Genomic DNA, 23,773 nt, shown 5'->3' with positions numbered 1-23,773 from the left:
ATTCAGAATTAATATGCAGTCAATGGCGAGGATCAAATCCACTTCTGTTCTGTCCCTCTTCACTAAAGATGACTCAGAGAGTCTTCAACTTCAAGATGCAAATCACACTGCACAAATAACTATCTATCTTCTGGTGATTTAGAAGACTCCATAATGGACCCTTTAGAACCACTAGTAATGGTCTCACTGCTACTAGTTACAGTCAATATCTAATTATATCTACACCAGAGGAGCATTGGCCAAGAAACAGAGAAAAACTATTGTGGACTGATTATACAACAATCTAAGTTAGACCTTGGACAAAAAATGATTCATAATTTAGAGTAAGACCTTCCTTTCCAAGGATGTGATACAATGTTATACATATTTCACATGGTTAATATTTAAAGTTTGACTCCACAAAGCTTGTAAATGTTGCATTTATGCCTAAAAACCTAGATTCTGTATAAGTGATCATCTTCAGTTTCTTTGGCTTTTTGCAAGTGATTTCTGTGAGTCACCTGTAATTCATACACTTATTAATTATACAGGTGTAAATACAAGGTAATATGAGATGAGACATAAGTACTGCAGATTGCCCTTGTCAGATGATATATTGATGAAGGCCTATGTTAGCTAATGCCCTGTGCTTATATTCCTGATCTCTGACATGGATATATACATATTATACATAAAGTGATGTTCATTCAGAGGTTGAGGTACCTCCAGAACTGTCCGCAATTGGTTTTATTTGTTGACCTTGTTGATTTTGTTGTGTCTGACAAGAAAGGACTCCCATATCCCCAGTGTCCCTCTGTGGTGTCCCACAAGGATCCACTTTGGGTCCAATCTTATTTCTTCTTTCCATGTTCTCTTCAGGCTCGTCTTGTTAGACAGCATTTCCATTACCACAGTGATGATACCCAGTTGCACCTGTCCCAACATTATTGAATTATTCAGCAACATTGTCATTTCTGCATAACTGTTAATCTGCAATTGAAACCTGGAAGGCTGCCAAGCTTGTTCAGCTTAACTCCAACAAAACGGAGATTTTAATTATTGGCTGTACACGTCTGTAGTCAAGTTGTGCCAGCTTTTGGCTCTTTAATAGAGTATGCTATAAAATCTTCTGCTAAAAATCTGACACTTATATTGGATCAGTCTTAGTCCTGATTCACATATTACTACTGTAGGCTTGTTAAGTCCTGTTTCTCCCACCTGAGAAATATCTGGAGAATTAAATCATTCATCTCTTTTAATGACACTCAAACTATTTTACTCACTTTCATTCCATCCATGCTTGATTATTGTAATAATCCATTCTTCTGTCTTAATCAGAAAATTATAGAAAAGCTCAATGTGTTCAAAAGAGTTATTATTATATTTCCATGCCTATAGATTTTAGAACAGACTTTAAGACCAATTGCTGACTTTTAAAGCCTTCTTGAGTATGGCACCTGATTATCTGGTAGAGCCCTTCAGTCCTCATTTACCAGCTCTAGCTTTGCTGTCAGAGCTCCAACAATATGAATTAGCTTCCCATAGACGCTCAGGATAGAAACCGCTTTACAATCTCCTCCAAAGAATGTATTCATGACATTCTTTTAATCATTTGCTCTTAGTGTTTCTTTGTGTTTACAATCTTGAACTTGAATCTAGTGTGATGTTTCCACTCATTACTATTGCTATTATTAAAAGTGTTAAAAGAGAATATTGCAGTACAGAGAAAGACATATGCTCATGAGAAAAAGTGGGACGCCAACAAAAAGAACCCTGAGATGTGGCTGGAGGGTAAAGCAAGCCTATTCTCCAGAGATGTAACTTAAAGGGGGGGAAGGAAAAACTGGGGCGGGCGTTATCTAGTCATGCCTTGAGATCAATGTGGTCAGGGATCAAAGCCCAACAAAATAGCATGAAGGAACTAATCCCAAGCAGTGTAAGATACAGAAACAGTGAGGGGAGGGTATGTCAAAAAAGTCTCAAGTAAAGTTCAGATAACCTCTAAACTGTGAGTGAAAACTTGTACAGCAAACAGTGACTCCTGTGTGAGTGAACTCAAACATTTTTTGAAGTCTCTTTTTATGTATTGCGTCAACAAATCAATGGCAATAAAACAGTATATAAGGCTCGACCTTACCCAGGCAGAGTTTGACTGGTTGAGTTGGTTGAGCATGACCACTGCTGTGCAGCCGTAGTCAAAGACCAGCCTCCAAAAGTCCGCCGTGGTGCCGGGCAGAGGGTGAGGGGTCACGATGAAAGCAGCCTGCCGATGGAAGCTGTCTGCAAGAGCAGCGTTGATGTAATTGTTGCTCTCCCCTTCTGTCGTAACCAGGAAGGCCAGGGCGCGATCAGGCGGCAGAACATCCATGCTGCGGTTCTTCTCTCGGTTTCTGGGCAACAAAGCAATGCTGCACTCTTCCACATCCAAGTGGGGAGTCACAGAGTTGAGCGTCTGCAAATGGAAATGTTAAAGAGTTGAGATGAGAGTGAGGAGAACACAACATGAAATTGAGGAGAACGTTTAAAAGATGGCAGCCGTGAGATGTTAGAGTGGAGGAGAAGGAAGAAAAATAATTCAATCAGACAGAAGACTGGGAATGGAGAGGATGCCAAGAATCCAATAATGTTAATTGAAAGAATCTTTAATACTCAGAACATAATGCTGACAAACTCATTTAAAAGAATAAAGCATAAATTAGGCCAACTGCATAATAAGAGGGAATGTAATGAAGTTAAAAAAAGAAAAAACTCAAAAGGAAATATTGCATAGCGATTTTCTTTGATGAACTCTCTGTTCATTTAGCTGTAATTACATTAGACAACTTGAAAAAATATTTGGATCATTAATATACTGCATAAATAATACATCTGTGACTTGCTGATCTCCGTATGACCAGTTTGCTGTTTGCTGTCTGCAGTTGACAGAGTAAAAAGCAAACACAGCGCTCATTGGGTGGTGGAGAGGCTTTCAACAACAATGTTCAGTTGGATAAACTTACAAGAGCAAAAAGAGGCATGTAACATTTTCCTTTATGAAAAACAAAGTTTGTGTCGCACCCCCACCTACTGTACCATTCCCTAATCAAAAATCGATCACAATTCATGTGTAGTATATGAGGATAAAACAGTGTAAAATTAACAGAGGAGTATGAGGAGCTTTTCCTGTGTTACTTTGAAATGCTAAACCTGGAATCAATGCGGCTGCTGGCTGAGAGCTGCAGCAGAGGGAGGTGGATGAGGCAGGTAAAGCATGTGGGAACACAGCTGGCTCTCTTCTCTCCTAATCAACATCTAATAAAATGTTCCGAGACCACATTCCTACAAACCAGGAAGATGATTTCAATGACAGTCACACAGAATCAAAGGGGAAACAAACATCATCCTGCACAAATGCACACTCACACACACACACACACACACACACACACGCATATATGGATGCTTACCCATTGCTATCCATTAGTCTATTCCTTTCTGCACACTGTTAATTTTAAAATGTCTGTGCTATAAAGGATATTTCCACAACAGAGCAGATGTAGTCATCATCTGTTTATGCAACTATGTGAATCCCAAACAGGCTGTTTTAACTTAACTGAGAAACTACAGCATACAGCACACGACAGAATATATGCAACACAGATACAATGTACAATACAACACTCCCCAAATTGTACACAGTGAATCAACACTATGGTTGTCTATAGGTGTGACTGTATGACCTATCAACTTTGTATTCAAGCCATCAGATTTAAAACGTCAACATCTGTTAATATTACTTTTGTTAGAGTTAAAAGTTATAAATAGTGTTTTACATGCACAGAGGGATGAAATATCTGCGCTGTTCATTTGTGTAACTATCAGTAGTACTGTGGTACCATTAGTAGGAGTAATACTCGTAGAAGTAGTAGTATTATTGTTCTTACTGAATTTTAACTGTAGCAGCTGAAGTGCTTCAGGTATTAGATTCCATTAAGATAAGTGAAGACATTGTGTTGACGATATTAAAATAAACTGCATTATGAATGCAAATTACTGTGTTTGGGCTGTGTAATTAAGAATATGAGTTTGCCTGTTTCATATTTTAATGGCTGCACATTTCAACAAAATCAAACTTTGCTTAAAAATTGATCAAGGTCCTGCTCCTCCACTGTCCAGCACAAGACTGACCTGGAACTCTTCCCGTAGCTGAGAGGAATTACTCTGGGAATCAACTCGCAGCATCTCTTTGTAGGTGACGGCAAACTCGTTCACCAGAATGGCCGTCTCTCCGCACAGACAGGCCTCCAGAATGGCATCGTGGATAAAAATATACTGCTCCTGAAGCGACAACAGGTAACATGATGAAGTGCTGTATATGTATACGTGTAGGGATACATATGCAATCTAGTGGGTTTCAGGTAACGCGTTATAGTGTATGTGGTTGCAAACAGAGAAACAGACATGGAAAAGGAGGCAGGTTAAGACAGAAGAAGATTATAATCAGGTCTTTGAGGAACTGTTACGAACATATGTAGATGTAAATAAATAACAAACAATATGAACAACGGCAGAGATTTTTCATAACCTGCCTTATTCTGAATTAAACATGTGCCATAATGTTTGTGGTGTATCAAAGCTGTTGGGGAATAAATAAATATTTCCTTAGTAAACAAACACATGCAGTGTGCATTTAATTACAGCACCCCTGCTACAAATGTAATAAACAGCTAAGTGTTGGATTTACATAATAAGGGGTGAATATGCAAATTATCTTCACATCTAAAGAACAGCGTCCATGTCTACAAAGCACACTGAGAGACAATGTGAGTATATTCTCTAAAACTATTGCAATGACCTTTACATAAGTCCCAGAGGGGAAGTATGATAATACATCCCCCTTGCTCTTTGAATTTCCAAACAACGGGAGGGAAAAACAAATGCTTTAAAAGCTGACTCTTCAGAGGTTCTCCATAGAGGACAGAGGTTATGCTATTATGTCCACTGATGTTACCTCCTAAATATATATGCAAGAAAATTTAAAGAAATTAGACTTGGTTTGAATGTGAAGGGGTTTCCTGGCCGTGCGATTAACCTGACCTCTGTCTGGATCATGTTGATGCGTCGTGAGCAAAGGGTTTTGACACAGTTGTAGATATCCACTACGCCTTCACACTCGGCCATGTCCAACATGACATCCAGCACAATGTAGCAGCCGGTGCGGCCCGCCCCCACACTGGAATAAAAAAACAAAAAACAAAACATCTTTCATGAGGAATCATGCATAGTTTTACAGTCACTATTTCAAGTTTCTGATATGGTTTTGAGAATGAAGTGTGTGCTCAGAAGCAAAGTAATTAGCACTACTTGATTTAAAAGAAAATGGGAGAGTCTTGAAGGCTACTGCAATGTACGAGGCAAGGGTCATGTGACAGTTGGAATTTGCAAAGCTAGAACTAGTGCTAGTGGCCAAATGGGCAAGCTAGGCTACACTGTGCTCACTGCCACTTTGCTAGGTAATAATTGAAAACTTTTTTCAAAATCTAATTAAATTTCAAATCTAATTAGCATGAAGGGCAAAAATATCATAGTTTGTCTTTATTTAGTCTTTATTTAGCATCAGGATTGTTCCTCATCTAATCACTGTCTCTGCATTTAGATTTTATTTTACCTGAGATTGCATATGAAGACAGACAGAGGCAATGTTGCTTTCTATGTAACACAAAGAGGTAAAAGAGACGTGACAAGTTGATTTAGAAAGAAATCTCATCCCTCTTATTATGTGAGATGTAGCACGTTTTTAAATTGATTTTCCAAGACAAGTAGCCTAGCTTGCGAGGCTAACAAAAAGTAGCCAATGGATTCTCTCAAAAGAGGTTATTATTGATTGCAAATCTATTACAATATATTACATATTAATCATGCTCAGAAAAATGAATAACAATAAGAGATGGTTTTATAGCATTACAGATTATGGCAGTTGCTAAGCATCTTGTTACCTGCAGTGGACCACCACGGGGCCAGCGTCAGGAGGCGTAGAGGCTTTCACTCTTCGTATAAAGGCCAGCAGTCCAGTGGCGTGATAGGGCACACCGTGCTCAGGCCAGGATGTGAAGTGGAACTGACGCACCTCGTGCTTGGTTGAGTATCCTCTCTGTCAACAAAAACAGTACACATTAGCATTACATGCAAAACACTACATTTATGGCCTGAATCATAACCACAGTAGCATACAGGCCATTATTACATCCTCGCCATTACTTACATTACATTACTCGCTCCCATCTTTTCAAGCCCCCCCCCCCCCCTCAATTCCATGAGAGAGGTCACGCATTTTGCGGTTCAATGTGAGGACAACCAGGACATTATTTATGTGGGGTGTTAGGTCCTCTAGGACAGTTAGGCCTCTGGGCATCACATGCAAGTAGCAGCTACAGTGTGACAGATACACAGAAAGGAATTACTGAGGCTCTCAGAGCTCAGGGAGGGCTGGGAGGTTTCTCCTCTCTGCTGGGAGGCTGCTGCAGTCACACAACAATTTCTTCTGTACAGAGATGACAAAGTAAAGCCATGCAAAGCAAAGATTTGTTGAAGACAGAATTCCAAAAAAAGAAAGGAAAAGCGCTATGGAAAAACAAGCTGTCACCAGCTCCCAAATTTGTGCCGATTTGAATAAGCGGCAGCGTGTGCCCATGGAGAGCGACTGTGACGGTGTGATGATAATGCTGTGTTTGTGCCACTGTCATTCCAGTGTTGCTCTGAGCCCATCTAAAGAGAGATCCCCTGAGAGATTGACAGGATGGAGGCCACTGGGGGCACAACACTGCAACAGCTATGTTGGAAAGACGGCAGGGGTGTTCACAGAGCTACTGGTGTTAATTCCTCTAAATTTAAAATCTGCACCTCAAGCCCATCAGCACTAAGTCCTGCCAAGTATCTAATCCGTTCTATTAATGTACTAGTTCTAATTTTAATCCTTGCTTTACCAGGTAACAGGAAAACATAGCAAACTTATGTTCATCAATAAATCACAGAAAGCGACAGAAAGATTATTAGTTTTGAGAAACACAACATTGCATATTGATTTCTACCCTGAAAGACTAGTGAAACTGAGCATATTATAACAAGCATTAACAAATGCAAAAGAATGTAAATCTTAGATAAACTCACCCTCTCCAAGGCAAAGGTTCGAACTGTGTATTCAGCCAGTGTCTCTGTCTTAAGCAGAGTGATTTTAATGTCACCGTACATCTCGCTGTCATCAGGCCAGTATTTACAGCATTTCACCTGTTTAAAAACAGTGAAGCAACAGAGTGAAACCTCACGTCGACATTCCTGGAAAATACACCTGCAAAACTGTAGAAGGTGTAACATGAATTAATCTGTTTGATACAGTTTTTGAAGGTTAAATCTCCAGAAATTTCTCCACTGTTTCAACCTTGTTTTTCAAAAATGCTGTATACTCAAATCTCCTCCATCCCCTGACATTAAGGATAACCCCGACTTAAAAAAGGTCAAAATGATTGAACATAACAGGTCTTCAGGAGCAATTTCTCTAAATCTCCTCCTCTTGTCGACAAACTTTGTCACTATGTCAATTTAAGTAAATAACATTATCATACCATCAATTTTATGCAACAATCTCTGTGTCTCATATCAGGGGTTGCATCCTTAGAGAAGACAGTTGACAAAGGTGTTATTGTCATCTTTGCACCATTCCTTGGGCCAGTTTTGTATTTGTATGGAAGTAGTTTTCATTGTATTTAAAATGTAAGCATTAGAGTCAGAGCAATTGTGTTGTTAGATATTGTAATAACATCTCACAAGATTAGTTTTAGCTAATTATTCAACAGCAAAAGAGATTATCTGTCTCATTATAATAAAGTGATGATGATAAAAAATATTAACTTAATTTGTTAGTTTAACTAGAACAGAGGAATATTGCTGTGAAATAAGTTGAAAACCTACAATGGGTACACCTCAAACGCTGCAGAAGAACAAAAACAGTCTGCTCCTCTGCAGATTTTTCATCTTGGAGGGCAAAGAAAAGAAAAACACAATAATCACATAATGGTGGGAAGCATAATCAACAGGAGGGCAGCAATTTTTTTTCACCAGCATCAGGCACAAAGGAGGCGATTTTTTTCATTTAATAGAGGTTTTATTTGGATTCAGCCACACAGACCATCCTCATTTTGTTGACTGTTCCCTGAATTGTCAGGATGGAGAACCAAATTGGATGTAGAGCTACTGCTAGAAAAATGGTGTCATTTTAACCATCCACTAAGGTAATATGTTTCTCCTGCTGAGGCTGAAAAGGATGGAGTACTTAGAGCAGAATTCATATGCTTCAGGTTCTTATGTGAGGTGGAAAATAATGGCTCTACCACAGCATAGCCATTAAAGCTGTGTAGTCATGCAGTGTATATAAGGACGGCACACCTAGATATGTGGCTTAGAATATGTTTATATGCGCCACAAGTATTTTATGGCACATTTTATGGACGTATGACGCAGATTTCTATAACACACTGTCGCTGTTTCATGATGATGGACAAACACGGGCTAATCCGTGTAACAATACTTTAAAATGCATATGTTTGATGAAAAAATAAACAATAAGACTGCCTGATATTCAAATGCCACTGGATGAATGTGATACAGATAGTTAAAGGAATAGTTTGACAGTTTGCAAAAATACACTTTCTTGCTAAGAGTTAGGTGAGAAGGTTGGGGGAAGAGGGGAGTGCACATCACTTACCCTGCCAACCTCCACCAGCTTAGTGATCATGACGATGCTGAAACAATTTTCCTGCCAAACCATCCTCCAAAAATCATACAGAGTCTCCTGTTTGGGTCCTAGTGGAAAGAGGGAAAAAATAGCAGAAAGAGACAAAAATGGCAGCATCAAAGCTTTGCTCTCTCAATAAGGGAGTTCTTGCTGCTGTGAAATCTCGTGTTACTGTGACCTAAGTGTCCTTCCTCAGATGGCAGGGTGCTGATCTCTCAAGATTGTGCCATCAATAGAGTTATTGGGAACTCCAGGCAGAAAGGAAGTGGCGATGGGTGACAAAACAACAACAGCAGCTTATGATGAAAGCTCACAGGATCATCAGTCACTCACTGCCATCTGAAGGAGGACACGTTAAGGAAGCGAGATACAAATCTAAGAAGAGGATCACGTAGGAAATAAATGCTCCGATAGACAAAGACACTGCTGATGTCTTTTTTTTTTTTTTGCAGGTTTCATCTGCCGTCCACTGTCTCTCTAACAGGGGGAAGAGGGGGTTGTCGGTGCAAGGTAAGCAGATGAGCGGACCTTGAGTGACTTTGTGATGGGTTTCCCTGAAAACTGACACTTTAGGGTATAGAAACAACGGTGGGAAATTTTAAACACTGTCACACACATACAGACTCCAACTGTCCATCAAAAGCAGTATTGTATTTTAGCAACAGCAGGTGAACTACAGGTTCTCTCTCTGAAAATGAACACACCGCTCCACACTTCAGAGAGATTGGGGAGCTATAATCAACATGTTTAATTATTCACCTTTTCTCATGATTAATTCAATAACATCACTAACACAACCTTCATGGTTTGGTAGTCTGGCACCTTTGGATTTACCAGAGAGATGGTTTTGGCATGGGACTGTGCAGGAGCAGGCTAAATGGCTGGATCATCCTCAATTTATTACACCATCCTCAACCATAGCGAGTCTACACACACACACACACACACACACACACACACACACACACACACACACACACACACAAACACACACAAACACATACTATAGCCTTGCTGGGATACTCACCCTGAGTGGCGATGAAGTGGTTGGATCGATGGTAGCCCTGAAAGAGAGAAGAGGGATGACATGCTGAGTAAGCCATCTGCACCTCAGGCACAGCTGTATGGGAGGGTGTGTCTCTGTCTCACCCGTTTTTTTCGTTTTTTTTTTTTTTTACTTCCCTTCTCCTCTGCATCCTTGCTCTCCTACTGACCCAATCCCTGCAACTATGAATCACATTTCCTTTGTAATTTTCATGCACTGTCTGACCTATTGCTGACTCAATGTCTTTGCCCTTAGAGACTCCACAGATTTTGGAGCATTTGAGGCAACACATGGTAAACACTGCATCTTGACAAACTGCTGATGAATCCTGGGAAAAGTCATTTCTGAAGTGAGCTAGGGCGAGCTGACTGAACAATGCCTGAATCCCTGCGACAGCTTAATAAAGATATGATAAAGAAACTAAAGGCGCACACTCTTCAATTTCAGGTGTCCGATTTATTTATCAAACTCTCACTCTGCCCTTCTCTCGAGTGCTGTCCCATAAAAACAAATCAATTTTCATTGAAGAAGCAATATTTACTATATCTGAGATGATAAATTAACAATCTGAAACCACATTTTTTTCCATTTAAAAAAACTGCTTGATTTTTCCCATTCTTGTCAAGTGGAAGAATATCTTACACGGGTTTCACATGAATACATGATAGCATCAACAACATAGACAGTTTTCTAGAGCCAACTCTTGTATGTACAGTGATGTATTCTGAGATCCTTTATATCAAAGGGTGTGACAGCCTTTGATATAGATGACAGACATTTTCATACAGTGAGTATGGGGTGATGATGAATGAGATGTCACCTCTACAGCCTTTAGGGAAATAAACACGGCAAGGACCACCTGAGGGACTCGGAGCACTGTAAGGACAAACAAACTATTCAAAGGAAGTCTTCCTGAAGATAACTACTGCTTATCTCACTTTACGAGGTAAAGGAAAACCACATGGATGTTGTGGGTCACTGTGTATTGTCATTTTGAGAGGGGCAGCTGGAAGGATAATTGATGTTCCAATTACCTTGCATGACTCTGTGGAGTGGAGAAGGCAGGTCAGGAATCATCTCAATAAACTCCCAAGCCCACCGGCTCTCATCAGATCAGCCTGATGGGGCAATCCACACTAGATCTTATCTTTTTGCAGAGGGCATCTTCCTAATATGTCGAGTCTGTCAACATGGATGGATCGCTAAACTGAATTGCATCCAGTCAGATAAACGGGGACGTGTTTGAAATGGAGATGGATGACCAGTGCTGTGAGGCCTACTATCCACAATTCCTCTGGCCCTAACCAAACACTACAGCATGAATGCTACCACTCTTCCACTTAAGACGGTCAGCAGAGCAACTAAACTGGAGTCTCGGCAACTTCTGAGAACTAACAAACTGAAGACAGCAGGGTCCTCAAATGTGCACAAACCTGAAACACACTGACCTTTGAGCATTTGTGGATAGAGGATAGTGTAAAGAGCAGAGGGAAGTGGGAAGAGAAGAGGGGAAAAGAGCAAAAACAGAGCGATGGCAGGCAGAAGAACGAGCAGTGAAGTACTTACTTCCCTGTTAATCCGAATCTACAGGGTCCAAGGTCGAGGAAGTGGGAAGGGGAGTAGAAAAAGAAGACATATAGGCTAGTTAATGAAAGAAGCTTTTGGTAAATAGGAGTCATGGTTACAGACAGATGGGAAGAAGTGTGTGTGCCTGTGTGTGTGTCTATATAACTACAGCAGGACTGGGGTTATGTGCCAAAGCACTCGTTTCATTTCCTCTAATCTATTAGTTGCTTTTTTCAAATGTATATTACTTTTACCGTTATTTAAGTGAAAATCTTGCTGTCATCAGGAGTGCGAGGTTGTTGTTTGATCAGATTTGATTGACAGTGGCCTGACAACAAGCAAGCTTCCCCAACTGTCTGCTTTGATTCTAATGTTGCTTAACTCCAATAGAGCTGTGAAGTGGGGAGAGCTATTTCAGGCATCTCTGGTTCTGTAATTAAAAGTCCCATTTATCTTTCCCATAGACAATGTTACTCTGGATTGGAGCAGTTCTGCAGCTTGGATCGGCATGAAACTCTCCTGACTCATCAGTACAAAAAAAAAAAAGAGTACAACTGCATTAGAAAATATCTGGTTCTTTAACAAGCAGTTAAACGTACAGGCATTTTTACATAGAAACTTTAGGGGAGGCAGTTCACTAAGCTACATCTCCCATGGTGCATTTCAGTAAAAAATATCCAATTAATGAGCTTAAAATACTGTTAAATGTGCCACTAATGGCGGAGCAGAAGCTAAAGATTACAGTGTTGAGAAAATTGACAATACACTCTGCAGCTTAACTAAATTAATCTCTGAATTCTGGGTCAATTTTAGATTAACTCAGCAGCTATGGTGTCGTGTTTTGTTTACAAGTTCAGTGACGAAGTGTTTTGAAATGTCTGCCGTTCTGATTCCCACAACCGACTGGCTTTTTCTCCATGGCAACAGCAGCCAAGGCTCATGGGTACAATAGTATTTTGAGCTGATCTGCCAGGCCAAACTGTGTCTCTTAAAAACAAAGGTGAACTAATAAAAACTGGCGGCCATAACATTAATCCATGGGGTTGTTACATCATGTGGGAGAGTCCCATATTTCTATGTTAAGTAACAACAAGCATATCATCAAAAACTAAAAAAATAAAAATAGTGGGCCCTCACACTTAGCAACTGTGCTGGCACGAGGAAATATGTGAAATCAAAAACTATGGAGGCAGAACTTTCTGTCCTGGTTACCTAGCATAAGAAGCTGACTGAGAGAAATTATGACAAAGTATGGTGACAAATGTATTTACACCAGTCACATTTAAGCAGACAAAACTGATTAACAGTGTAGCCCTGTGTGACAAAGTTTGTATGTGTTTTTGGTTGTGTGGCCATGGCACACTTGTCAGTAAGGCCCTGTTACTCCTTAGATGCAGATGAAATGTAAATTAGCAACAGACACAACGCGCTGGTCTGCTCTGCAAGCTGTCAACCATATGCAAAGTTTCTCCTCAAGCAACACACACCGCAGGCAAGCAAAGACTCAGACATTAAATGACGGAGAGCGAGGAAACAGAGAACTTGCACTTTCCCACCTCTGTTTTGAAAGCCCAATAATGTTTCAGAGGGAGGAAAACTTTTCCATTTAACCTCTGGTGAAATAATCACAGACTGTCCAAAATATGCCAAACTGTGGCTACGCAGTTACTATTCAGCTTGCCGGGTCAGCTTTGTCAGGGAGTAACATCACTGACACCGACACTGTAGTGGCTGCTGAGTGGTGTTTTCCCTCTAATGCCTGCACCTCTGTGCCCTTAACGCTAATGGAGACCCTCACAATAACTACAGTCCTAACAGCAAGCCAGGTTTTTAATGCCCTCTCATCGTAATGAACTCTCTAAAAGCATCTCGCTTCGAGCCATTCTCTACAGAGACATAAAAGAGAGGGAAAAAGCCCTGTAGTGTCAAGCATTTTGATGATACAATTTGTCCTAAAGTAGGAATCCAACCAAAATCAAGGCAACTTATGCACCAAGTAATTTTCTCTCATTGAAAAAAAATATATCAGTTATGCTTCAAATATATACATTAAAAACATTTTAACTGAGACCTGATCCTTCAATCTCTTATCAACCTCAAACAGCAGTGGGAGTACATCAGCCTGCCTCATCTTCTCACAGAGAGCCATATTTACTTTACGGTTGTCCCAATGAGAGGCATGCAAAAATAAATCTTATGAGATAAAGAAATCGTATCAGGTTGCCAGACTTCCCCTGACATAACTCAAATGACAAGCAACAACTGAGGACTACGACTGCAAATTCACAGGGGACCAAAATACCAGTTTCTATCTACAGTATATTGGCTAGTAAAATGGCATTTTTTGATTTCTTTTGTTAATAACTTCTGCTTCTCCTGAATAAACACAGCCTCCTCTAGTTTTTTTTTTATGAATGAAAGCACACATGAATGAGACTGTGTGAGACACATTAGCAACATATACATGTATTTCATATGATCAGTGAGAATGTTACTGTGGCACTGCATGTGTGGTGGACAGTTAAGGTGAACAGTGGAAAGGATCATCTCCTCCCGGCCCATCCAGAGATTGAATAACATCAATCATGTCTATTTAATTTAGGGGGATTTGTGGCATCTTACAGAAAGGTTGATCTCCTCTGCAAGGCATTAAATGCATTTATTCCACGCTGTTTTAATAAAAGTGATAGCAGGTCTGGGTCAGGGATTCAGTGCAGCAATCGACAGCCATGGCATCTGGCAAAACACTGCTCGGAAGGGTGTTTGATTGGATGAAAGCTTCCAGGTGAAAGTGGGCCAGCAGTCTGGTGGGCTTACAGGAATGAGAGAGATGGACTGTGGCTTTGCAGGGTGTGAGAGATAGAGTCTCAGCAGAGACTGACTATTTGTATCCCATGTCAAACAGAGGCAGAAAAACAAGATTAGACTTACATCAATGTAGTTAGCGTTGATGTAGTCTGAGTTGGGGTCTCCCAGGAGAGGGTGGAGCTTGACTCTGTGGCGGTCATCTGAGACAGGAAAAAACAAAAGAGCAAAGAAATGTTGAGATACAAAATTTGAATAATATTTATTATGTTGTTATTTTTTATACATGATAAAATATGTTCTGATGACTTACATCCTAGCAAGGTGTCATGCCTCCCTTTGGTTTTGTCCTTCTTCTTTGTGCAGTCCCAGCCATCAAAGAAACTCTACAGGGAGGAAGAGACTCTTGTTTCAGATTTCTCTCTGTATTAACAATTCAAATATCCAAGATAAACTTAACCACAGCTTCAACACATGGTTTTGTTTGTTTTATGGGTGATAAGGAAATCTGTGTTTCATGGTTAACAAGTTTTTAAAATTTTGACCCAGTGGCTATATTCCCACTGAGCTTCTCACAACACAGGCTAATGGAGGCAATGGTAATTACATAAATCACAAACTGACCAGTCACTAAACCCCTCCCCCAAACAGTGATTATCCAATCATATCTTAGTCTACATAAGGAGGCAGAGCAGGTCTCACAAAGTGTTCTACATGGGTCAGAGGTAGAAGCAATAATTATCATTCAAATAGTTTGGAGGTTGGTGTAGTGTGTTTTTTTTTTTCTTCTAAAAACCAAATACACAAGAGACAAAATGTGAGGAATGCATTAGTGCATTAAACAGTGCGTTTGACTGTTCTGACCTGAGCTGTACTCATTACCATGTTTGGCTAGGTAGCTTTCTAACTCCAGTAGCAGAAGATGGATGCTATCAGAGTTTAGGCAAATGTTATTAGCTCCTAGTCTTTATCGGATTTGGAGACATTTACGCTCCAGCAACCTCAGCCAAAGCTGTCCAAGACAGATTTTTGTACCTTTAGCTTCAGACTTTTAATACCATACCATGTATGTAGCTGTCCAGTGCATATTTAAGACTCTTTTATATGTTTTTTGTTTCAAAATAAGTCAGCTGGAAACATGAAACGTCCGTCATGAGTCATGAGATGAAATATTGTGGATGTTTACTGTTATGTAACTTACTGAAAGTTTCTATATACAGCACACAAATCACTGTATGGTGAAATTACTTTTCTTCAGGTGAAGGCAGAGGAAGTGTCTAGAACCTGCTGGATGGCTGCTCAGCCGTATTATAACACATCATACTCATCATATACCTGTCTGCATGGATGCACTGGTGAGTGTTTACTCTCACACGTTGCCATAAGCCACTTTTAAGCGTCCACTGTGGGGCCAAATTAAGCCTGTAAACAGCCCCTTGAGATCCATGAACAAAGCACGCACACATACACACATACACATACACACACACACACACACACACACACACACACACACACACACACACACACACACACACACACACACACACACACACCTCCACCCATACCAGTCTACCTCCTGTGGTTTTTAGCCACTAGGGGAATTTGGTGAAACTCTGCCCAAGTCTGCATGCTGAGCAGGGGATTACAATGCACTTCTCCCCACAGAGAGCCAAGAACCAGTGAAATCCTGCCTGGGATTACACCCTCCTCCTCACTTTTTCCTCTTCTTTTCATGCACTCTCTCAGGGTCTGTCTCTCTCTCTCTGAATCCCTCATTCTCGTCACCTTCTCCTACCTCTCCTCAACATTCTTCATCATCATTTCTCTCCCTCTCCACCTCTTCCATCTTTCTCCTCCTCATTTTTGACACTAGACCTCTGAGCTCTCTCTGTTTCCCTGCTCCCACCACTCCTCTGCTCAGCCCTCTAGAGAGAAGAGAGAAGCAGAGAGAGGAAAAACAAGAAGGAAAAACTGTGAGAGAGGGTCAGTATATTGAAGGAAAGGGAAACAACACAGACCCACGGAAGATTGATTAGAAACCCTCATTGGCAGGGATCAGCGTGGTGGGCTGTTTAAGAGGATCACATAAAATGAGATGAAAGAAATTATGACAAGTGCAGTCCTGAACTATTAACACTATTACACTTTTAAAGCACTTTATGCTATCAAGATCCCAATAGATTTTATCATGTGCATTATTGTTTCCCGGCAATAACAAAGCAGTGGTAGGTATGCTGTCCTAGACAATGTCCCTTTCAGTATCACTCAATACCTGTTATGTAATCTCACTTTGACCTGTCATTTTTTCTCCCAAATAATATTTAAAGTGCCAAAAGTGATGAGATTGATAATCCCTCCACATTCAGTCAAAATCCAATCTGAGATGTCTGTGATGTCATACATAAACATAATATTCTAGTCAAAAAATAAAATAAACTGCTTTGTGCTACCAAAAAGATAGAATGAGGTAGTTGTTTTTTAAAAGAAACAGGGCTAAATCTGTAGCCCCTGTTGCAACTAAACTTTGAATCAACGAGTCCATCTTCTTTGCAGGTATAGTGAAAGTTTTGAGTTCTTCAGTAAAGCTTTCTGTTGTTTACTCCCAGGTTTCTGCAGCAGGAATATTTTTATTATTATTAGCCTTTTTTATTTGAACTTGAAAACAATGATTGAGGGCTAGTCCTCATTCACAATGATGTTGTGAATAAGAGCCAGCTGACTAAAAAAGACACAAAATAATAAAAGATACAAGGTAAAAGAAAACAATAATTACAGTATAGTATAGTATAAAAATACAATTATTTATTATTTCATCCTAGTCCATAGCACTAGATTAGCATAGAAAGGATATAAGAAAAGATGGCAGCTGAATAAACAGCCACATCAGTAACTAATTTGAAATGACACATTAAGTTGAAGCATGCAACCAGTCTTTGGAAATATCTGAAGGAATGATGATCACAAGAAATCATTAAAATGGGTAAAGACCATAAACCAACAGCTGCAAAATTCCTCCACCTCAATCAAACTCACAACATGAATATGAACTAGTTTGTTTTTTTTTGGGACCGTGAACTTGGCTCAAATTCAAAATTGTGAACTACGAACGTGAACTAGTTCATTTTAACCTTTGTGAACTGAACTTTGAGCTAGTTCTTGTGAATTGTAAACTTGCACAACACTGCTGATGGAACAGCCTCCACAAGTAATCTGGGGTTCAGTATCTTTCCCAAGGACATTTTGACAGGTGGACTGGAGGAGCCAGGATCGAGCCACGCACCCTCTGATTAGTGGATGACCCGCTCTAACTCCTGAGCCACAGCCATTCACATGTGCTTGAAAAAAAATACAATATTGTAACATCTGCATACAAATTGCATGGGAGTTAGTTAAAGATTAAATAGCATTATCAATATGAAATGTAAAAAGAACTGGACCTAGAACGGAACCTTGTGGAACACCCTTACTTATTGTTGAGAGAGTAAAAACTCAGAGAACAGTTCCTGAGTTCACTCACTATTGCCGATCAGAGAGATAATTCAGGAAACACACACAAGCACTTGAACTAAAACCAATATGACTGCAGTGACAGCAGTTGCCACACATACAAGCCCCTTTACAACTCACTGTAAATTCTTGATCAATGTTTTAACAGAACATAGGTATTCTTCAGGGAAATAAAAACCTGTACCTTCCAGGGGAGTGTAATATGATACTCCTCATCATTTTCCTTCATAATAGAGAGAGACACTCCATCAAAACACATACTCTAGCACAGAGGGAAAAAAACACAAAGAGGTGTGTATTGATTTTTTGAGTGGAATGTGTTTTGCCTTTGAGGGACAATTTAATGAGTCTACAAGCAGAGATCCAGAGGGGGGAAACCATGAACCAGAGACAAAAGATGTTTTCTCTTTTTCATGAATGCCAAAGGCTGTGGGTGACAGGGATGGACGTCTCTCCAGGGTGTGATCTCAGCTCTCAGCCACAATCAACCCACTGGGGAGCAGCATTCAGAGATCTGGGCCCTTCATTATGTGCCATGAATCATACAACCAGAGATAGCAGCCACTGCAACAGCAGGAGGGGGCTAAGCAATGTTCTGGAAAAGAAAAATATTTGTACTTACGGTTCAATTCAGGGCTAAAACTCCATTGTGCATTGGTAGAAAAAAAAAACTAACCAAGCAATGATCTGCCAAGAAAACTCAAGTGATTTACAACAGCAGTGGTGGTGCAAGCACATTCAGAACAATCTCTGCTAAGTTCCTGGACAGTGAGCTAGTGATTAATAGCAAGTTTGAACTAAAAGCAATTCTTTTCCTCATGAAAGTCAAGCCAATGAGACCAAAACCTCACTCGATGACCAATCAACTTCTGACCTCCAGATATCAGTCTTACATCAATCTTACATGCTCGATATTTTCATCACTACTGTGAGAAATTGAACAAGTTGAATAAGAAATTCTTTCTGTGGCCAACATCAAGAGCGGAACGATACCTTGTCAATGTGAGATGTCTTCCTACTACACAACATTTAGTGGCCACCATTCATGTCAGTGCTGCTTTATGCATAACATCTGATGGTTACCTTTGTGAATTATAGAGCATTTATGTTACATTTACATTCTGCAGAAGGAGGTAAATACTAACATTGCTACTGAGAGGAGGTTATTTGGAGGTTACAGGGCATGGGGGCCAAGAGCTCTCTTCTCACCATACCCTTTCATCTTTCTTCCCTTCCCACTCAACCCTCCCTGACTCCCCTTTCCTCTATTTGCCACCCTACAATCTGTTAGCAGTGGTCAGGGACTCACTAGCTAGAGGCACCTCCAGAGAGGTTTAACCTCATCAGACCTGCCATCATGACAGAGGTCTTCTTTGGACCCAAATGAGGATGATTTATTCATAGGCTCAGCAACAGTGTGATCCAGCTGCCTTTTTAACCCTGCTAATTAATTTCAGTAGGTGGTGAAGCGGGTGCTTGGATGATTGCGAATTGGAGGATTGATGGCCTCCACTTACGCAAGCAAATTCAAACTAACATGGCTTCTCCAAGCTAACACTTATCCACAACATATAGTAACTGCACATGATCCTTCTTACTAACAGCCAATGAAGATAACCAAACTACTCAATTTTAGGCACTTCATCACTATCTTGATGGGACAACCATGGTAGCCTCAGTATTGTTGAGCTGACCATCCAACCCCCTTGATTGTGTCTTGACATGTGTCCAGTAGTATCACAAACTGGCAAAAGGACAAAATACATCTTTCACGGAATCCAGTGCCCACCTTGAAGAAGCTAAACTCACAGCTTTGAGTCATCCGAATAGTCTTGAAGCACTCATCAATAACACTGTCTGTTTACTTGGGGACTATATCTGTAACTTGTATTTGCTGTGTATGTTTGTGTTCGTGTGTGTGTGTGTGTGTGTGTGTGTGTCCGTGTGTCTACACTGCAAATCAATTTCCTTTGGGCATAATAAAGTTGATCAATCACTCACACAGCAGCTCCCACAAGATTTTTTGGAAGTTGTCAGAAGTTTCAAAATCCACCAAGAGGATTAGCAATTTTCAGTGATATGTCAGGTATCTATGACAGATTTAAACCCGGTCCAGGACAAAGTCTGCACTTCTCATGTGTGGGGCTTGACATAAGTCTCTCTCTCCATGGACACCTCTGACTGGTGCATTCTCCTACTACTGAGAATAGAGGCTCAGACCCTCCCAGAATCATCAAGAACTGAATGCAGCACAGAGCAGCATGGTTTGTCTGTAAGGTTTAGAAGTTCCAAATACTTCTTCCACCTTATAACAATGGTGCCAATTATGGTCAAGTGCTCCTGCTGAGGAAAGCCCAGGTACTGACCTGCATTCCCTCCAGGGGCACCAAGTAGTGCTGCAAAATCTCTTCTGGCTATGATTTCACTTCTTTTAGTACTACTCCAGCAGCCTTTATAACTTCCCGGTTTTCCTCTGCTGTGTTAGGAGTGCACAGGTTAACCAGGCATGGAAGTACATCGGCGTAGCCGTGTCCCAAACCTTATGGTGAAGAGGGAGCTAACCCAGAAAGCAATGCTTTGTCTTTGCTACAACGTCCCCAATGGCAACAAGCTCCAAGCATTTAAGTGAAAGAATGAGATCATAGAAACAAGAGGCCAAAATTATTATTTTTTTTAACGCATGGTGGCTGTCCTCAGTAGGGCAAAGAGCTCAACAAACTTGGGGTCCATGGCGTTGAGACACTGCTCTTCCAGACTAAAATGAGTGCTCTCGACAACTGGTAAAGAAGACCCCGGGACACATCTGTACAGTTATACTGGCATACTGGACTGAGTGGAGACCTCAGGATATAACTAGGGCATGTAAAAGAGATTATACCTCCCAGCCGCTATGGAAGCACCTGGAAAACCACAGAAAAAGAGTGTGATCTTAATGAAGTGCTAGAAAATGGAGGGATGGATGGATGGATGGACTACAGGCTTTTAGTTTGATAATTAATTCAAAGATTAGTTACATTAGCTATTGTATAGGTAACAATAAGGCACCTATTATTCATATCCAAGGAGCAGCAGTTTTAATGAAGAAAGTGACCTTGTGCATCACTCAGAAAACCAGGCAGAGCTACTTTATGTTTAAGTGTCTTTGACTCGATTTCAGTGACACCTTGGAGTTCCACATCTCTAAAGTCCTTCTACCACAACAGTTTCTATAGTTTCTATAGGGACACATCATGCAGGAAACATTTCTCTCCCTCAGCACAGAAGCAAATAAGCTTTCAGTAAGTTACATAGATTTGAGGGAAACTTGTTAAATTTACCATTTCCAGCATAGAAATTAAAGTAAAGGTGAATAAGCCTCCAACTGTGTTACTGAATTTACATCACTGCAGTTTGAGTGTTCTTGCCTCTAGTTCTCTCACTCGCTGTATGTTGGTCATGCTGTTGAATTTACAATGACAATTGTTTTCCAAAGAATACAATCACGGTATGAACAGAGACAACTTACATATCACTGTTCTTTAGTAATAGTAATAATGGAGCTCTAAAAACCTCTCTTTCATAACTGTCCATAGGATTTGACACTAGTGAGCCCGCAGCAATAATATTTCATACAGCTGTTCATTTCATGTTCTCAGAGCGTAAGAATAAATGCTGTCTGTGTTGTCTTCTGTTGTCAGGGTGTAAGAGAAGAGTTTAATAACACCATTTCACCTCATACTCCTGTTTAAAGCCATAGCCCTCGGCAGTCTTCATCTGGTTGATGTGCTGGAGGAGGTCAGCCACTCGGACAGCAGGGTGGAGCTGGCCTGTGTGGTAGGGGGAGCCTTTACGCCCACATTGGTGCCTCGGGGAGCCTCCCAGCAGGCTGCTGGCCTCGTTCACTGAACTGCGAGCATCACCTAGACCAAACACGGACACATTTGTAATTTTGGTGCAACTGTAGGTGGAAAAGTTCATGTACGAGACAGGTTATTATATAAAACGTTGAAAAACTTTTGTAGCACTTTGTGCATTGGTGTTATTAGTCATGGCTCAGTGCATGCTTGACATACAGTATATGTTACAGGCGTGTCACTTTGATAAGATTTGTCTCTCATAAACTTCAGACTAAACGCATTTGTTCTCCTTTCTGTGAGACTGACAATATTAGAAAGGAGATGAAGATGAAAAGTACTGACAACAATCATAAATCATTTCTTTTGAATCATTCAAATATTTTACATCCCCTGTGCAAGTCTCACGTTTCTTTGCAATTTTATGATGTTCTTTGTGTATCAGCTGCAAGCAGTGAATAGTTGAAGCTACTGCAGAATATTTTTCATGCTATCTTCCAGTCATCCAGACATTTACAGAGTGAATGAGTGACGGTCAAAGAGATTATAAAGTCAAGGATGACAAACATCAAGTTTTGGAACGTAATCCTGTAGGTCTGTGCAGACTGCACTGTACATGTGTGAGGCTTAGTGCATTTATCTTACTGCGTGTGCCGCAGGTGTGTGCATCCATGAAGGAAAGAGCCATTCTTTCATCCTCTTGTAGGGTGCTCTGGTCTGTGAAACTGCGCTCCATGGAGCCCATATGGCTCTTCTCCTGCCGATAGGTAATGGGTGTCTTATTCATGTTCACTGGTTTCCTATTAAAGGATGAAGAAGGGAATGGAGGGAAAATAGGTATACAGGGGAGATGGTAGACAGATGGAGACAGAAGCAGAGAGAGGCAGAAAAAGAAAACATTATGTTAAGTAGGGGATAAGAGGGAGGTAACACCTTACAGAAAAAAAAACACAAAAAGGTTGATTAAGTATAATAAAATATTGGTTTCCCTCTATGACCTATGATTGACAGCCAGAGCACGAGCATGTGTATGATGGATCACAAGAGGATGGAAAAGCAAAGAGGTGGAGTCACTTACGGATAGTAAGAGTAGTAGTCCCTTCTGGTAAGAGTGCAGGAGAAGGAGGAAAAAAAATCAAGAGAAAGAAGAGATGTAAGATGAAAGCAATGTCAGCTGAGGGTAGAATGCATCGATTACAGTGAAAATGAGAACGATCCTCTCCATGAGCTCAGCTGTGCAGGCGGCTGCATGACACATGGGAATGCACTAAGCAAGTGCAGACGGGCCAAACTGCAGCGAGGCAGAAAAATGTGTGTTTCCTTCAATCGAATATGTCTCTGTGTTACACTTCAAGGAAAAGACCACGTGGCTTCCTGTCACAGCAAATTTAGCAATCAATTCCCTAAGAGTGAGATTCATGGTGGATTAGCAGAGGAACTCAGCTAATGTGCAAAGTAGCGGTGACTTTCAAAATCAACTTTATTCAATTTTAGCCTCAACATTGTTTCAGTCATTTAATAATGATTGCTGGAGCCCTGTAACTTCACATTTGGCAAGGCAGGTTCTTTGGATTTCAGTGTATCTTATTTAAGTAAGACAGGTTAAGCCTTGCCTGAAATGCTGGCCCATAGCTACAGCTAAGTAAATGCAGAGCCAGAGGTGTAGATGAGCTACTGTAGACTTGTGGGATCATTGGCTAATAATCTCTAAAAGCACCTTTTCCCTACCAATTACCATCTCATTTAAGGGTCAGGCCTCTGCTTGGTGTGCGTAATTAAGTGGCTAATTGAATTGCATCCGCCTTTAATTAAATACTTCACACTCAGATAGGCTCTGCAGATGAGAGTTGTTTGGTCCCTCTGGTGCACCATAAGGGAGTGAAAACAATGCAGCGCTGACTGTCGGTCCAGCATCTTCCCTAAACAAGCGTGACCTTTCAGAAAGTTCAGCTGGTATAAAAACTGATTACTGAACGGCTCCAAAACAAAACACAAAGGGAAAATCAATGTGGGAGATGTGGTATGATTGCGCATAATGAGGCATGTTTCATACTCAACAGTTGTCAGCAGACGTTTACCCTTTCTTAATGATGATGATGACAGCTCCCAGCAGAAGGATGAGGACTACCAGACCTCCGGCGCACACCCCGAGAATCAGCCCCATCTCCTCAGAGTGTTGGGACACCTCCAGAGCCTTGCGGTGATCTTTGCAGGCCGCTGGATGCAGAAACACAGATATGCACATTAAAAAGGCATAATGCAAATATA

The 23,773-nt window shown here is 40.7% G+C and overlaps 1 protein-coding gene across 4 annotated transcripts in view; it reads right to left on the bottom strand.

Annotated features, from left to right (window-relative positions):
- Positions 1–23,773, bottom strand: part of ptprub (protein tyrosine phosphatase receptor type Ub) — a 150,817-nt gene that overhangs the window by 8,674 nt on the left and 118,370 nt on the right. Inside the window, exons 14-27 of one of the 4 annotated variants that reach the window (XM_071469198.1) lie at positions 23,584–23,722; positions 22,584–22,607; positions 22,151–22,305; positions 21,384–21,571; positions 14,476–14,548; positions 14,289–14,365; positions 11,358–11,375; positions 9,774–9,810; positions 8,717–8,814; positions 7,126–7,242; positions 5,955–6,109; positions 5,056–5,191; positions 4,147–4,296; positions 2,117–2,431 (exon numbers count right to left, since the gene is read on the bottom strand). In XM_071469198.1, coding sequence (XP_071325299.1) covers positions 2,117–2,431; positions 4,147–4,296; positions 5,056–5,191; positions 5,955–6,109; positions 7,126–7,242; positions 8,717–8,814; positions 9,774–9,810; positions 11,358–11,375; positions 14,289–14,365; positions 14,476–14,548; positions 21,384–21,571; positions 22,151–22,305; positions 22,584–22,607; positions 23,584–23,722 — 1,682 coding nt within the window. The remainder of the gene's footprint in view (positions 1–2,116; positions 2,432–4,146; positions 4,297–5,055; positions 5,192–5,954; positions 6,110–7,125; positions 7,243–8,716; positions 8,815–9,773; positions 9,811–11,357; positions 11,376–14,288; positions 14,366–14,475; positions 14,549–21,383; positions 21,572–22,150; positions 22,306–22,583; positions 22,608–23,583; positions 23,723–23,773) is intronic. The other 3 variants (XM_071469199.1, XM_071469200.1, XM_071469201.1) reach the window with 3 other exon arrangements.

Source organism: Trachinotus anak, unplaced genomic scaffold, assembly GCF_046630095.1.
Source record: "Trachinotus anak isolate AG129_WGS33_773 ecotype Australia unplaced genomic scaffold, CSIRO_AGI_Tana_v1 ptg000032l, whole genome shotgun sequence".
Classification (NCBI taxonomy): domain Eukaryota; kingdom Metazoa; phylum Chordata; class Actinopteri; order Carangiformes; family Carangidae; genus Trachinotus; species Trachinotus anak.
The sequence above is the reverse complement of the archived record's forward strand: the minus strand, read 5'-3'. Positions and strand labels throughout refer to the sequence as shown.